At 33.5% G+C, this 17,346-nt stretch overlaps 1 protein-coding gene across 1 annotated transcript in view; it reads right to left on the bottom strand.

Annotated features, from left to right (window-relative positions):
* The window catches only part of PHLDB2 (pleckstrin homology like domain family B member 2), a 65,039-nt gene that overhangs the window by 26,712 nt on the left and 20,981 nt on the right, over window positions 1-17,346 (bottom strand). Inside the window, exons 4-6 of the mRNA XM_058185140.1 lie at window positions 11,738-12,118; window positions 10,587-10,730; window positions 9,032-9,169 (exon numbers count right to left, since the gene is read on the bottom strand). Of these exons, the coding sequence (XP_058041123.1) occupies window positions 9,032-9,169; window positions 10,587-10,730; window positions 11,738-12,118 (663 nt within the window). The remainder of the gene's footprint in view (window positions 1-9,031; window positions 9,170-10,586; window positions 10,731-11,737; window positions 12,119-17,346) is intronic.

The following is a 17,346-nucleotide window of genomic DNA, read 5'->3' as shown; positions in this document are numbered from 1 at the left end:
ATAGAGTTGCCATAAATCATACTATACACTGTGTGATGTAAGGCTATCTTCAGCAACCTAGCTCTCTGGAGATGTATAGAGGGTCACAACTCTCAGCGTGGTAAACAGAAATTGTGGAAGTCATAATCACAACATAAGTGAAGACCCTTATGATGGGGATTTTATTAGTTCCATATTCTTCAAACTTATCTTTACATTAATGAAGATAAAACATAACTGTACAATGACTTGTATCTTTAATGAAGATTTGAGAACATATATGTTCCCAGTATAAACTTTATTAATTTCCATTCTCTGTATGTATTCTTAATTAGCAGAAATAAAGTCACAGTTAAATTTGTAATTATACTCCCCAAGCTATCATATTATTTCTGGGGTTTTGTTCCAGATGAAGTGTTCAAGTTCATTGATACATTAGTTATGATGAAACAGAAATGGTAACATGTTAATTTCCTAATGATAGAAGGAAAACAAGGCAAAGGCTTTACAGCAGATGTGTCCAACCTGCGGCCCATTGGCTGCATGTGGCCTTGGACAGCTAGTAATGCAATCCAACAAGATAATAAAATTAGAAAATAAAGCAAGTTTGTTGTTTATATATTTTATATGCAGCCCAGGACAATTCCTCTTCACTCAATGTGGCCCAGGCAAGCCAAAAGGTTGGACAATCATGCTTCCCAGTGTGAAGAAACAGGTATTATTCGTGATGACATGAAGATAACAGACAAAGAGATCAGTAATCCTTAAGGCAGAATATAAGCAGAGAAAGACAGATCATTCAACAATAAGTGGTTTGGGGTAGGAAATTCTGTTTCAGTGATCAAACATGCTAGGGAAAAAAACTAGTTTAGCTGAAGGAAGCCTATCCTGATCAGATAACACAAATTCTAAACCAATTAGCTCAAATATGGCAAAACGTTTTTCCATAGTTATGTAGATCTCTTTTACCCCAAATCAAAGCAGACTAAATTTTAAGGTTATACTACTTTACAAATTTATCATAAACATGTTTGGTTTTGGTTTTGGGAAAAAAAAGACTACAAATCCACAAAAAGCTGATACTTCATCAACTATGTACTCATATAAGCTAGATATTTTGTTATTCCACTGCCAATAGAGCCTTAACTTTCACTGGCAAGTAACTTTACTAAAATGAATAGAATGACTGTACAAAATGACCAATTATATTACTAAAGTTTTCTTTTTTTTTTCCTGACTACTCCTATGATTTTTGCAATAGATTTGCTGATAGTGCAACTCTAATGGGAAGAATAAAATATTTTTACTTCAATCTGCTAGGTTTCTAAGAAGTGTCTTTCTTAACTTTTCACCGGGCTAATTTATCTTTTTTTTTCTTTTAATTGTCTCCTTTTGACCCTAAATTTGATTAGGAGTCACAGAATTTCCTCATTCATAGCTAAATCTTCCTTTAATTTTTTCTTTACTTTCATACATCCCAAGAAAAAGGGTATAGGGGCATCACAAGCATATCTTCATATACTCCTCCTATAAAGCAAGAAAAAGTTTTGGGAACAGAGAACTTCATACAAAGCGGAAGAGGTAAGCCAATATCTCACAGCTGTCTACCAGGATTTTACACACTTCCACAGCTGCCCTATCAATGAGAACTGTTTATTTTAATGGTATACTGGAAAAAAAAATACTCTGGAACATTCCAAACCAGCAGAAAAAAGCCCTTCTCTCTCTTTCTCTGATTTATAAGCAATTTTCTATAATGTAAGGCACATTGATTCAATATTTAATTTAAGGGTTTCTATGACTCCATGGGGATGCCATATGTTAAGTTTCAGTTTATATTGTAGCAGTATTGATGAACGTAAGAGCATATCAATAACCCTTCTGAATCATACTAAAGCTAACCTTAGCCTTCCTAAATGTTCTTATGCAGGTTGATTGGACAGGGTCCATGCTGAATTTAAGGTGTGTTTGTCTACATGCTTAATTACATTTTCTTTGATTACTATTTCTATCAGTTTGCACATAACAGATATTAAATTGTTGGCATAATAGATCTTCCTGGATCGCTTTTTAAGAAATCCATCACAAAGCTAGTTTTTTACAGCTATAAGTTTAAAAATTGTTTAGTCAATTTTTGTTTCATGAAAAATAAGTATCTGTATCTGTTCCACTGGCAATGAGAACTGAAATTATATTAATCTCCCAGAATGTTACTGAGCCTTTAAAAAAACAAACAAAAAAATCCTATAAACTACTCTTGGTATTTTTATGAATTCTTAGAGCTTCTCATTCAAACACGTTCATTTGCCAGGGTAACAAGGAAGCTAAAGAGAAAAGTTAGCATCTTCTGTTGTTCAGTGATACTAAATACAAGGATGTCATTGAGCTCATCTTACAAGGGAAGTCATTAATTTGGAAGGTTAACAGCTGCATGTAATGGATAGACAAGGAAATATAATGCCAAATGGAAGAGCCATTTCCTATTTTTTTCTTAAGACTGGAGACATACATTTTGTTAGATCAGAATTAATGTCTTTTATACAACAGAAACACATTTATAAAGAGTAAGTTTTTTTTAAAAAGGGGCACTATCTTGAACAGACAGTGACCACCATATAAACATGGATATTGAAGATTTATTCCACTACCCTATAATACACTTAGTGTGTTATGTGCTACAGACAGATACAATGGGACATTTTTTTCTGAATAAAATGTTACAGAGCACAAGACATATCTGTTTTGTAAAATAAGACTAAATTCTATAAGTTTTACAATTTCTAGCAAACCCTTCTGGATTTAAGGGGTTATTTAATAAGTAATAATTATACATATAAAAGTGTACATTGGCCAGAATTATATCTAGACACAAATATAATTGTTTATTGTCCTCTGTTTACAAAAAATAAAATAAAATAAAAGTCCTTATATGGATACTTGGGTTCAAAACAGCAATACTTTGGAAAGATTTTTCAAAGTATTTTTTAAAAAATACAGTAGATATTTTATACAAATTTTGTAATCCACATCTATGCATGCTGTGCCTATACAAATTGCATAGTAATTTAATAGTTATTTTTAAAATTTCTGTTATAAATAGAATGTCCATAAAACAGAGCGAAAGGAGGAAAATGGAATAGACAACTGCCTGTGTCTCATCACTAAAAATTAATCACAATTTCTAGACAGTATATAACCCTGATCAGAACAGAATCAAAAGAATCACATATATCCCTTCCATACATATACAATTACTTTGATTATATTTGCAATATATTTTTCACAAAAGAAAATATTTATATACCATTTTATTCCTGTCATTGGTTTCATGCACTCTGTTTTTAAAACAGCAACTTGTATCTTCATTATTACATACAAATCGCAAAGTGTATTTCATTTATAAAATACAGTGCCTGAGATAATGCATGCAGCTATAAACAAGCAACACAAAAATTTGTAACTAAAAAAATATAACAGAAATCGAATAGTAGTTTCTGATGCTAGAAGGGAACTGGGTTATTTTCTGTAATAGTTAGGAAATCCTAGAGATGTCTACATGCATAATCTAAAGGGTATACTGGAACAGCCTATCTCTCTACATACCCTTTGATACCTCAAAGGAAGCCACAAGCTTAGCCAAGTATTCAACTGGGAACTGGCCCAGAACAAACTCCTGCTTCTTAGTGCTGCTGCTATCATTCTCCATTTCCTTCCCCTCTTCAGAGTAGGCCTTTTTCCACCCAGATGAACATGCATGATTGAATGCAGCTATCTGTTTGCCCTTCCACTGGAACTTTCCTCTCAGGAAGATTTAAGCATCCTGACCAGGAGATAAACAGCAAAAGAGAAATGAAGCCTGCTGAAGTCCTAAGGCAGGAAGAAGGAAGAAGTCCCTATCCATCCTGAATATATGTCCTTTTCCCTTGGGCAGCTGTGACTGTATCAAATATCACCAACAAAATCCAAATCCTGCTTGGATTCCCAGCTGTGGCAGGAGCCTATAAACCCTGTCTGCTTCACATAAACAAAGCAAGAAATCTGGAGAAAATTCCACTTGAAACACCTGTTTTATTTGTCTCAGCTTTTTCTACTGTGAAAATAATTAGCTATAAACTCTGTTAGGGAGGGAAAAGACGTATTTTACACAAGTAACAACAAATTTCAAACTGTAAAAATTAATGTTGCAGTTTCCCAAGTATTAACATTCTGAATTGCAAAACAGTCTTGAAAAATGTAGTCCTCCCTTTCCCAAATGTCTTCAAAATTGCCTAAGTTAAGAAATGTTTATTAAGCCAGCAGTATAACTGAAAAAAAGTGAATCAGCTGAACTTCAAATCCCTCAAAAAGTTATAAATTCCCATTAGAAAATGATTCAATACTTTCCATAAAATACCAGAATTCCAGAACTAATCCCAAATAGACCTCATTTGGACAATCATACAAGGCTTTGTAAACCAAGGCTTTAGAAGCAATGGGTAAATAAACGTATTGGTCATAATCTTGGTCACATCAGGGCTTTACAATGAATAGCCTCTCCCTTGTCCTCTCTACCTTTATTCTGTTTGTGCAGTATCATGGCACAACATTAATCCAGAATAGCCAAGCTTATGATAAATAATGGATTAATGTTGTGCCACGATACTGCACAACAGAATAAAGGTAGAGAGGACAAGAGAGAGGTATACCTATAACTTCACAAGTCATACTTAGGTTTATTGTTTAAACAGTCATAATATCAAATTACTAATTAAATTGATTAATAATTAAAAAATAATTCATAAACCCAGGTTTGAGAGTTGTAAAAAGTTGCCTTGACAGCTTTGAAAGCTTTAATGTTTTGCAGATAAAGTTGCTCATAAATGCAGTCACTTTGAAACTGCCATTAATAATAATCATATGAAAGAGGAAGCCAGTGCAGCTGCTGATCAATTAGATGGAAATCTGGTTACATTTTCATTCATGGCATTGCTTTTCAGAATTTCACAGGCTCTAGAAACACATGCTTTACAACCATCATACAAAACCGAACAAGATTTCCTATCAAGCAGGTGTCCAGATCAAGACTTCACAGGGGTTCTTAACCCTTTTCCTGAATACAAGGCTATCCAATGTACAAATACAACTGCTACATTTTAATGAGTGAAAGTGTTTTATCTTTCATAAGATCTAATATTTCACTCTTCATGAACATCCAACTGCTAATAAATATCACATCTGTTAAGAAAAGAAGAGCTGCTTTTGGAGAAAAAAATGGCAGATTGAAGAGGCTCTGTGAAAAAACAGCTGACAATCCTAAAGATTATAATTGTTAGAAGATTGTTATAAAAGAAAGGGATATAAAGTAGGTTTATTTGATCAAGGTTACAATAAATGTCTTATTATTTCTGGTAACCCTCAATGGACTTTGACATCAAAATTGAAATGACGAAGCTTTATGGATTTGTTTATGGGAATATTATCCGGGAAGATAGACAATTTGTTGTATTTTAAGAGGAGGTGATAAATTACTAATATTTATACGTTTTCCCCAAAATAAGATCCTGTCTTACATTTTTTTGAACCCTGAAATAAGCACTTGGCCTTATTGCCATGTGCTCAAAAGCCCGATTGGTCTTATTATCGGGGATGTCTTATTTTGGGGGAAACAGGATATTTGTGATGCAGATGGTAAGTCACTTCTTTGTGTATTTTTCTTTTTCTATTTGTACTTTTCTTTCTTCTCTAGTTCTATTTTTTTTTTCTTTTCTGCACCTTCTGCTCTTTCTTTTTATTCTTCTATCTTTTTAGTTTCGATTAGTTTTTATTGGTGTAACCATAATCATTAATAACATTACTATAAAAAAGAAATGAAAAGCAAAACCATAAAATGGAAATCGGTAGGAACATAATATCAGTTTCAGGATAATATTTAATATAAATTATATAGTTTTACTAACAAACAGTCCCAGTGAATTCAGCTGTGTTTATTTCAAGGAAATAAGTGGATGTTTCCAATCTAAAAGAAACAAATGTATATTGGAAGACTGCACTATTGTTTGGAATTATTAATAATTATTTTAGAAATTACAAAAAATATAAAATAAATTACCAAAATATTCTCCGAGATCTTTCTCTACAAAATTCCATATAGAAAAAAATACTTTTACAATTTAATTATTGAGCATAATATTGAAAACTAACCCCTAAAGAGAATAAGCAATAGGCTACGGCAAAATTATATTTTATTATTCACATTAAAACTTTAAATTGTCCCTGAAACTGAAATGGAAGCCACTAAGATTCATTCATCACTAAATTAATGAATATAGTTCATGAGCTATATTAAGTAACAGGGGACGCGGGAGTTAGGAGATTCAAACTAGCATATCCCCTGCCTTCACATCTTCCCAGCAGTTATATGTGCTATGTAGAGTGGCACATGTCTCTCTAACTGGAGATTAATAAAGCATGCTTAACTGAAACAGGGTTATTTTTTCCTATATTTTAAAAATATGCTGAAAGCCTTCAGAACAGATTGAAACATAAACATAGGCAACAAATACAAATGTCACCTTGACTCTCTAATCAGAATAGTATAGACATTCTAATGCAGCGGTTCTCAACCTGTGGGTCAGGACCCCGTTGGGGGTCGAATGACGATTTGCCAGGGGTCGCCTAAGATCATTGGAAATATGGGAAGTATACTTGCGAGTCGAAGAATGGTTGACTCCACAATGGTTGACTCCACAAGCCAGCTGCAGGCTCTTCAAATCGCTAGCCAAATTCGGCTTCAGGCGCGATGAATTAAAAAAGAGAGAAATCTTTGCTCTGATGTCTCCCTCTCAAGCCAGCTGCAATCACTCCCAATTGCTAGCCTAATCTGGCTTCAGGCGTGATAAACTTAATAGGGGAGGAGTCTCCGCTTTAATGCCTCCGTCCTCAAGGCAATCGCAAGCAGTTCAGATCACTAGCCAATACAGCTTCAGGCGCGATAAATTCAAAATGAAAATAATTTTATGATTGGGGTCGCCACATCGTGGGGAATTGTATTAAAGGGGTCACCACATCATGGGGAATTGTATTAAAGGGGTCGCAGCACTATAAAGGTTGAGAACCACTGTTCTAATGAGTTTCTAGAATGGTGCAAGGTAATTCAAGCTCCTTTTCTAATCCAATCTATAAACCTAAACCAACGCTATAGCTATAACATTATATTGTTATTCTCCATGAAGGGAATGGGGAAGATCCTGAATGTGAGGTAATTCTGTGTATATGAAATAAAAGCTATATCAAATAAGGAACTACTAGATTAGTATGTACCAGAGCTGAATTAGGACGAGAGTAAGCCTCATTGTGTATGAAGGCAATTATATTGTACAACATTTGATATATAATTACTTGATCCTATTTGTAAAAATTAGGGGAGGGCCATCCACCCTTGACTGCCAAACTCCCACAATTATTTTTCCAAGCTGTTTGCTTTTCAAAAGAAGCCATGGAACTTGCTTAGAAATGCAAGTGCTTTACAGCTGCCAAAACTATAGCAGGAAGAGAAAAGCATATCCTCATATTTTCTGGGTTTCCCTTCAGATACTCTTTAAATAACAGTAATATTCTAATTGCATATCTCTTTAACCCTTAGATAATCCATCAAAATTTAATAAATACCCTATATTTCTTTTCCCTCCCAAGATACTATAGGTAGTACAATTAACAGCCATATATGATATGATGAGCCTATGAGATATATTCAGTGTTTTGACAGTTTTGCTCTTCTTCAAGTTTACAAATATTTAATTGTAAACAGTTATTTATTTATTTATTTATTTATTTTATTAGATTTTTATACTGCCCTTCTCCCGAAGGACTCAGGGCGGTGTACAGCCGAAATAAAATACAGAGTATATACAATTAAAAGAAATTAAAAGAAACTATTAATAAATGGCCGATAATTTAAAAAATTTAAAAAATTTACAAATGTTTAAAATCTCTAAAACCCCAGTTTAAAATCAACTATTTATGCCAGTCCTGCTTGAGTAAATAAGTATGTAAGTATATAAGTATATAAGTTAAACAGTTGGTGCTCATATATCACTTAGATTGTAGGAGTTTTTCCTGTTTACATACTGTAACTAGCATTACATTATTGCCAAAATTATGGCTATAAGAATACCGTGTTTCCTTGGAAATAAGACCTCCCCTGAAAATAAGACCTTCCCTAAAAAAACCTTTCCCCAAAAATAAGCCCTCATCAAAAATATTTAACCACATGCGCAGCCGGCCCTGGCCATTTCCTCTGGTTAGGGTTAGGGAGACAGAGCTGGAAATCAGGTAAAACGACAAGAGGAGCCCCGTCTCGCGCCACGCAGCTCAAAATAATAAGAACTCCCTGAAAATAAGGCCAAGCACTTATTTCGGGGTTCAAAAAAATATCAGACAGGGTCTTCTTTTCGGGGAAACACAGTATATCACACATGTAACTAATATGCATCACTTAGAAATGGAAATAAGTAGTAGGAGGCAGCTATTTAAACATTGAGTCCAATCCTATTGCTTAGTGCAGGAATTCCATCTCATCATCTCCATCAGATGGTTCTGTCTGAAATTTTAATTATGTTATGATAAAGTCTCCTAAAGTATAAAATTAAATGTTAAATAATTGTATAGCTATAGAATGCAAAGTAAATTATTTAATTCATATATTTTCATTATGAGAGAAAGAGGATAATACATATATAAAATGTATATATTTTAAGATGTATAAAATTACAGATTTTCTTTCATTCTAATATAATTATAAAATTATAGATTTCTTAAATTATAATTTTTTTTATAAGTCAACATGCTATTTATTTTATTATCTGATTTGGTAAATATCAATGTCAATATCAATTTATACTTCTATTTTATTTTCCACAGACTTAGAAAAATTAGCAATTGTCCTTTAATTAGTTGCAACATTTTTCTGCCTTTAATTTTAAACAATGTACCATGAGACTTTTTTTAAAAAAAATCCCTTCTCTCTAAAATTCCAACCCTATGGAAAAAAATGTGATATCATCCACTTATTTACCTTGGCCTTTTCACCAATGACATTTCTCTCCAACTCTGCTATCTTCCTGTTCAAATGATCTACTATTTCCTTCTCCTTCAGCAGTTCAGCTGTTTCAGATTTCTGCTCTGCTTCCAACAGGGCACATTCCATATCCATCTAAGAATATAAAATAATTCTCTGCCTCAATCTTCTTCATAAAGTAATTCCAACATACAGTATACCTTGAAAGCTTATTCATATGTGATATACGTTTGAATACAAACACTGTCCTTAGAAAGAGACATAATATTTTAAATAGATAAGCATACCTAAACAAACAGAAAATGTTGCAAAATATTGGATGCTTAAATCAAACTTCCACAAGCTTATTTTCATAGAATGTTTAAATGTTCTAGTTTAAGAACTTCCTTGTGACAAATCATTGCACTAGCACATTGGAACAAAAGTAAGATTGCAATACAATAAAATTAATGGAAATGTATATAATTGGGCCAAAATTAGTAGGAATGGATTGAAAGGACACTTTACAAATAGCACTTAGACTAATACACAGCTTCATAGTGCTTTATAGCAGGGGTCTCCAACCTTGGCAACTTTAAAGTTACTTCTGGACTTCAACTGGCTGAGGAATTCTGGGAGCTGAAGTCCACAAGTCTTAAAGTTGCCAAGGTTGGAGACCCCTGCTTTATAGCACTCTCTAAGCAGTTTATAGAATCAGCATATTGCCCCTCACAATCTCAGTCCTCATTTTACCAACCTTGGAAGGCTGAGTCAACCTTCAGCTGATGAGGATCAAACTCCTGGCAGTGAGCTGAATTGGCCTGCAATGCTGCATTCTAACCACTGTGTCACCATGGCTCATGCCTTTGAATGCTTTGGGCTTTTAGAAGTAAAATTTACTGAACATCATACAGTATCCAGAGCAATTGCTATATTGGCTAATACTGCCAAGAGTAGTCAATTCAAACTGATATCTATCTGCAATGTTCTTATATGTACAAACTGTACGTACAACAGATTGTAATATTCTGCCAGACTAATCATCACAGGTACAATTCTTTAAAGATGTAGCACAGAATAAATCCTAACATATATGGGAGGGTTTAATTCTGAACTATTATGTATAATTTCATTGGCAGTATGAAAAGCAAGAGTGTAGCTCCAGATTTTTTTTTTTATTAAATTAATGAAATTTGTAGCTGCTCATCTCTACACCAAACAACCCTGGGATGTTTAAGTTAAATCTTAATTTACCAGTATCCAATTTACAGTCTAGATTATAACTACTAAATCTAATTATCCTACCCTATCTTAGTTTTGCATCTGAATCATATTAATATTTAGGATTAATTCCATATATGAAATTGCTAAAGGAGTTAGTTAATATTGTATATTTGTATTGTATTGTATATTGTATATTCACTTTATTTGTGGTTATGAAATGTTCTTTATGAAAAATGCCATTTTAATTATCGTATAAATGTCTTGAAAATAAGTATGGATTCTATAACAAGAATTTATAGCATATTTAAAGATGAAAATTCATCATTCAGAAATAAAAGAGATCTTATACCTCTCTGGAGGATTCATCCATCTGATCATTTAAATCTTTGATCTTTTGTTCAAGTTCTTCCAGGTTATTTAATATTATAATGCGCTGTTCTTCCATTTGATTAAGTTCTGAAGTTACTTGTTCATTACTTATGCATTCTGGTGACTGTAACAAATCAATAATTGCTTTTTAAAAGAAGAGCTTTTAAAGGATGAACATGCAATTATCATTTTTTTTCTTTTCCTAAAAACAACCAATTTAAAATTAAATAATAGTAACCTAATACACATTAAGTAATCTTGTTCTGTTACAGTACATTCTATCTAGAATATTCATTCATTTTCATATATTTTTTCTATAAACAAATTAAGCACAAACGCAAAAGCATGCAGAAAGCATAATTATTGTTAAATCATTTCAAAGTTTGGTACGAAAGTTCTTAAAAATGTAATTCTATAAATCCTATTTCGCGTGTTTCCTACAGTGCTGTGATTAAGGGAATCTGGCTTGAAAGTGGAAGGCAATGAGTTCTAGCTCCACCTTAGGCAATTGTGCAACCTTGATTACACAGTCACATTTTCTCAGCCTAGGAATAAGGCAATAGCAAACTACTTCCAAAAATCTTGCCAAAAAACCCTACAGGGACTGATCCAGACAGTCATCAAGACTCAACATGGACTTGATTGGGGAAAAAAAGATACACATTCTCCCTTTGAGATACGTTGTTTCCCTTACTGAAAACATCTCTTGATCATTTTCTCTAGAAATTTTTGAGATGATCTGTTTGAACTAGACGTCAGCATGTAAAATTAAAATGCTGCCCTCTTTAATTTTAACTATTGATATAACTGCAATCTGTGTGATGATTTTTATGATTCCTTCCTGTCATATCAAAGGAAGATACATTTTCTGGAAAGCAGATTTTGCTGAAAAGAAGTGGCACCTAAAAATTACACAGCTTTCTTTTGTGTATTGATCACTAACTACACTGCAATGTCTCTGCCTCCAGAAAAGAACTGTCTTTCTCTCTCACACCCATCCTCCAAAAAAGTCTTTGAAACAGTCCTAAAGGAAAAAAAAAAACTAAGTATGTCTGGAATTGTTGTTTGGCAAAACATACCAACAACTAAAGTTTATCTACGATCCTTCCACCACAAAAGTATTCCAATTACCTTTGACATAATGCTTAGATAGGGAGATTCAGTGACATCCTTCAGGAAAGCAGAAGATAAAGGTGAACTTGTCCTGTTGCCATTTAAATGTTTATTTGTTCTGATTCCTCTTGAGGAAAAGAAACCCATAGAATTTTGTCCAAGATCACTGAATTCAGAGAAATCAGAATCTTCAGCTGCAAGCTGCAAATGATCTCTGAATCTTGAGTCTGCTATTATCTGAGAATCTTCAAAGACAGAATCTTCATCCGAAAACTGGAGTTTTTCAAGTTCTTTATTAATTTTCTGAACATCAGCTACGGTAGTGACTGTGGCAGGTTCATTGTCAGGCTTGGAATATTCTGCACACAGATTAAGAATTGTCTCTAGTCTCTGGCGCTCCTAATATTGAAAAAAATAATTAAAAGCAGATATATACCACATTCACATATTTTGTGGGCATCGTAACATTTTTTCAGGCATGCAGAAACTACCAATGTCAATCAAACTTTATCAGAATCCAATGATCGATCAGAATGGCACTATCAGTGAAAATTGGCTAGCGCTTTACCAATCAATCACAGTGCCTTAAGAAAGGCAGTTTCAAACCCCCAACCCACCATTTATTTTAGAATTTATTACTAAACTCATAAAATCAGAGACTGAATATAGTTCGCAGTTCAAGGCACTCAGTCACCTTCAACCATGAGATAGGAAGCAAATAATTGATAAACAGACAGATAAATATTCAATTGTGCAAAATGACAGTAAAATGAGGCTTTCATTTTCTTCCATTCTGTAAAACTGAAGACATTTCTTAACATAAAAAAGAATTCTTAACATAAAAAAGAAATACAAAAGAAAGAACAAAGTCTTATCTTATGGCATCCAAGGAAATAACAGACCATCTCCTCCAAGTGCACAGTAAACCCTGAGCATTAACTAAAAGTCAAGAGGATTCATGGAAATAACTCGTTTTACTATGCTGACTGTATTGATTTTGCTTTGAACTTCTCTGTGTGATTTTGTCTTCCCTTGCTTTCCCCATATCCTCTTTTTCCAGTGAGATCTTTTGAATCTCCCCTGCCCTTCCAGAGCAGGAAGGAAATGGTATGTCGTAGGCCCATCCATTATAGAGGCACAACTTGTAGGACTAAGGAAAAGTCCTTCTCTATCGTGCCTGACTCCTTTTGGAATATCATTCTCCCAATGACTGAATTACTTAACAAAATAAAACCTTGTTACTTTTCTGGAAGACCTTGAATATGTGGTTTTGTCAGATCTGGGGACCCTTCATGATATGGAGTCAATCAAGTGGCTGGGGTGAGTATGGAAGGGGTGTTATGGGGTTTTACACAGGGGTGAAATGCTCCCGGATCGGACCGGATCACACGATCCAGTAGCGATCATGGCCGGTAGTTCGGCAATCTGCTAGCAATCACCTGCCCGGGTGTCATTACTTCCTGGTTTTAACCAGGATGTGATGTGTTTTTTACCTTCTGCGCATGTGACATGCACGTGGGGTGGATGCACTTCCGAATGGTAAGGAAGGTAAGTAGAAGGTAAGTGGTTTTACACTTTTATATTTTAATGTTGTAAATCACCCAGAGTCAATGTGTGTGAAATGGGTGGCCTATAAATTTGTTTAAAATAAATAAATATCTATAGCTTCAGCTTCATTGTTTTAATATGGGAATTTCTCATTAGATAATACTTTAATGAGTATTATCTAATGCAAGCTTCGACAGTTACACTTTTGTATTTCAGGCTGCAACAAATTTTGTTCTTTATTTCTACTGGTGGCTACCTACAATGAAGAAGATTATGTCTTTCATAAGTCTTCTGCATGCAAGACATATTTTTTTAAAGAAAAAGTATGATTTAAAAAAAACAATATCCTTATACTCTACCCCCTTAGAATTCCTTCTTGTGTTTCCATAATTTGTCTGAAAGCAATTAAGATGATAGTAAAAAATTGTATCAGCATAAAGAAACAAACAGCAAATTTTATGAATATGGTAATTTCACTTTGGTAACATCTAACTGTACTGCTGAATCATACCTATTGAGAAAGTCTAGTCATTTTACAACATAACACAAAATCTATTACAAAATAGATTACAAAATCTATTGCTAACTTAAGAGCTTTCTATCTTTAAGTGAAATATGTCACAATTTTAAGAGAATGTATTTTTCAATCTGTGAACTAAGGTACCATAAAAGACTACTCTGCATTAAAAAGCAGTAAAAATGAACACATATACTGAGAAGCTTCATCTCAAGATGCATATTCTTCATAGTATTTCAAAGTAGTGCTCATTTCCCAAGATAACCTAAAACAATGAATTCAAATTCTGCTTTTCCTTAAATGCAAAGGTAAGAAAAAGTGAAGATATACTCGTAGAAATTAGATGTAATCAAAGCCTTTGCTTAATTACTTAGCCTGTTAAGTTCAAAGGGTATAATCCTAAATTAATGGACATAATAAGTACTGAAGCCTGCTTAACCTTTTGTTTTAGTAGGAATTGGAGGAGGGTGTCAAGTTCAATAATTAAATGTTTGCATATCCATGAAATTAATGCAGAAACTTCTTTATTAAAACAAAAAAATAGTCTCTTAACTATTCAGCTCACAGTTGATTTTTAAATCTGCTTAACCTATGTACAAAAGCTCAAATGTGGTATTAAAAATTAAGTTTATACTATTAAATTATCCCTTAATTTAAATCCCCTTCCTCCCTCTTTTCAAACAAAACATTAAATTAGAAAGATAAATTGACAATGAAATCCTTGAACCTTAAAACTCCTTTCTTCCCTCCAAGAATTTTCACCGTAAGCCTTCAGCTCTCTCTTCTTTTGCTTAAACAGTGCTTGTTCTCTTCCTCTTAAACCCGAGTCCTTGGAATACCCAACCAATTTCTGAAAGCTCTGTCTGACTGATGGCCAGGGACACCAACATTCAGCCATTATTTGTTGACTTTAATGCTCCCTTCACTGAAGTAATTAAGAACTGAAATAAACAATGCTTCTCCTCTGAGCCCACCCCCACATATACTGACAGGATATGTTCGTTTTGGTCTTTTTCCTCACTCACCCTTCAGAATGCAGGATGTATCACATAGTAGCCCACACATAAATATTTTCCCCTGCCCAGTTCCAAATGAAGGCAGCCGAGGTGTACTTTGACAATGATATGTACGAAACTCTTAGTTTTGGACAGAATACTATCTTGGCACTATACAGATTTCTACTCTTAGTGAAGAAAAAAAAATCTACCATTACTAGCAGTTAAAAACACTAATTGGTAAAGGGAAATTTCTCTGTCTCTTGCACGTGTAGGTACATACACAAACATACACACACACAGACACACACAGCTTAAAATAGTAAGAAAGGACAAATTCCTGCTGCTTACCCCATTTTTACAAAAATGCTTCTACCTTTAAGCAAGAAATATACTTCCGTTGGCTTTAATCACTACTACAGTAGTAATTGGGTAACATGTTACATTACATCATTTCTATTTCAAAGTGCACAACATGATATTAGAGAACTTATGTGCAGGAAATTCTTTTGGCTGCTATTTTGTGGTATCTATTTTCATCACAGGACTCCAGCTATTCCTTATTTCACTGCACTTTCATTCTACAAATTAACAGTGAACTGTGTTTTAAAGCCAATTCAAATATGTATATATAAATACATAGCCAATAATTTATCTTTATGTAGGGTATTGTAATACAGATAGCTGATCTGAGTGGTTGGTCATCAAATTAGTTGTTTGTTTTCAATGAAAGTGATAGGAAAATAACTTTCAAATAATAGTCAAATACGAGAGATGTACTCCAACAAATTTTTAAGTCCTTTTTTCTTTTTTATTAATAAAATCATAAAATATTGGAAGGGACCATTGGGAAACCTCATCAGTAAAAGCTATTTAACAATGAAAAATTATCTTGGGACCTTAGATCATCTAATTCAATCATCTTTCAATGAAATCCACTCCTTCAACTTTCTGCTAAATGGCCATCCTGTCTATTTAAACAACCTCAAGATAACTGTTCATTGTTAAATAGCTTTTACTGATACAATTTTTCCCAATGTTCAACCAACACTTATTTTATGTATTATTCTAATCATTAGTAAACTATTTTTGTCTCATGGAACAGATCTTAATAATTCTTCAATTTCTTATACTGAAGATAGCTTTCGTCTCCTCAGAATCTTATTTGCCAGCCAAAGTAAATTCCAAATCTGCTATCGTTATTTTATTATTATCCCATGCCACTTACCATCCTGGCTGCTATCCTCTGACATGATCCAATCTGGTAAAATCATTATTTCTAAAGTGTGTTGTCCAGAAGTGGACACGGTAATCCAGGAACAGTCTTGATTATTACAATAATGTAATTTACAATAAAATTACACGGCTGCTATCACATGGTAGCTATTTAAAAATAACAACTGTCCTACATATCCAGATAACTGATTGCGATCTCTGATTACATATTAACAAATATCACTAGTTCCTAGGCAGTTAAAAAAACCCTAGGTAATAATTATACATAATTATACCGTATTTTCCCAAAAATAAGACCCTGTCTTATATATTTTTTGAACCCCGAAATAAGCACTTGGCCTTATTTTTGGGAAGGTCTTATTATTTTGGGGCACATGGAGCAAGACGGGGCTCCTCTTGCTGTCTTACCTGATTTCCACTCTGTCTCTCTAATCCTAACCAGAGGAAATGGCGGGGACCGGCTGCGCATGCATTTAAATATTTTCAGGGAAGACTTATTTTCGGGGGAGGGCTTATTTTGGGGGGACCGTTTATTTTCGGGGAAGGTTTATTATCGGAGAGGTCTTATTTTCAGGGAAACACAGTACATATACAGTTAAAGCTACTGTGCAATAACATTTTGTTAAAAATTGTTTAATTGTCACCATTCTTACTGAGAAATATACAGAACAGCATATTTCTATAAAGTTATATAATAAATATATAACTATACTAATCAAAAGAGAAACAGGTTTTTCCATTTTTAAAAAAGCATTTTAAGGAATATGGAATCAATATGTATAGATACATACGTTCCACACTCATATATACACATGCCCAAAGAGAATTAAAGGATCGCTGGACTAGAATGTACGTATATTGATCCATCTGCAGTTTATTCATTGCTTTGATATGAAACAACTGAAACCAAATACCTATCTGACTATATGAATGAAAATCAATTATTTCTAATTTAAGACTACCATCTAGAGGTAAAAGTGTGAATTTCTTTTAAAAACTGAATATGAAATTCTCAGTTTAGGCACTAGAGGCAAAATTATCAAACTCTCCTTGTTATTGTCTTCTTTTTCCAGTAACCAAAAGTTACTGCTTTTCTGCAGAAGCACTTGTTTAATTTCAACCCTCCAGCACCAGATATGAAAACCAGAATTGAAATGCATTTACTAACAAGTAGTTATTTGGCAACAAATTGAAAAAAATGTTATTGTTTTACTGAAAAATATATTGTTTGTTCAAAGTTTTTAAGTATAGGTACTGACTCACTTTTGACATATAACTAGTTATTTACTAGCCTTACTAGAAATGGCCTCTGTAGTTTAGCTCAGAGAAAA

Source organism: Ahaetulla prasina, chromosome 5 (assembly GCF_028640845.1).
Source record: "Ahaetulla prasina isolate Xishuangbanna chromosome 5, ASM2864084v1, whole genome shotgun sequence".
Taxonomy (NCBI): Eukaryota; Metazoa; Chordata; class Lepidosauria; order Squamata; family Colubridae; genus Ahaetulla; species Ahaetulla prasina.
This window is presented reverse-complemented; position numbering and strand designations above follow the sequence as displayed.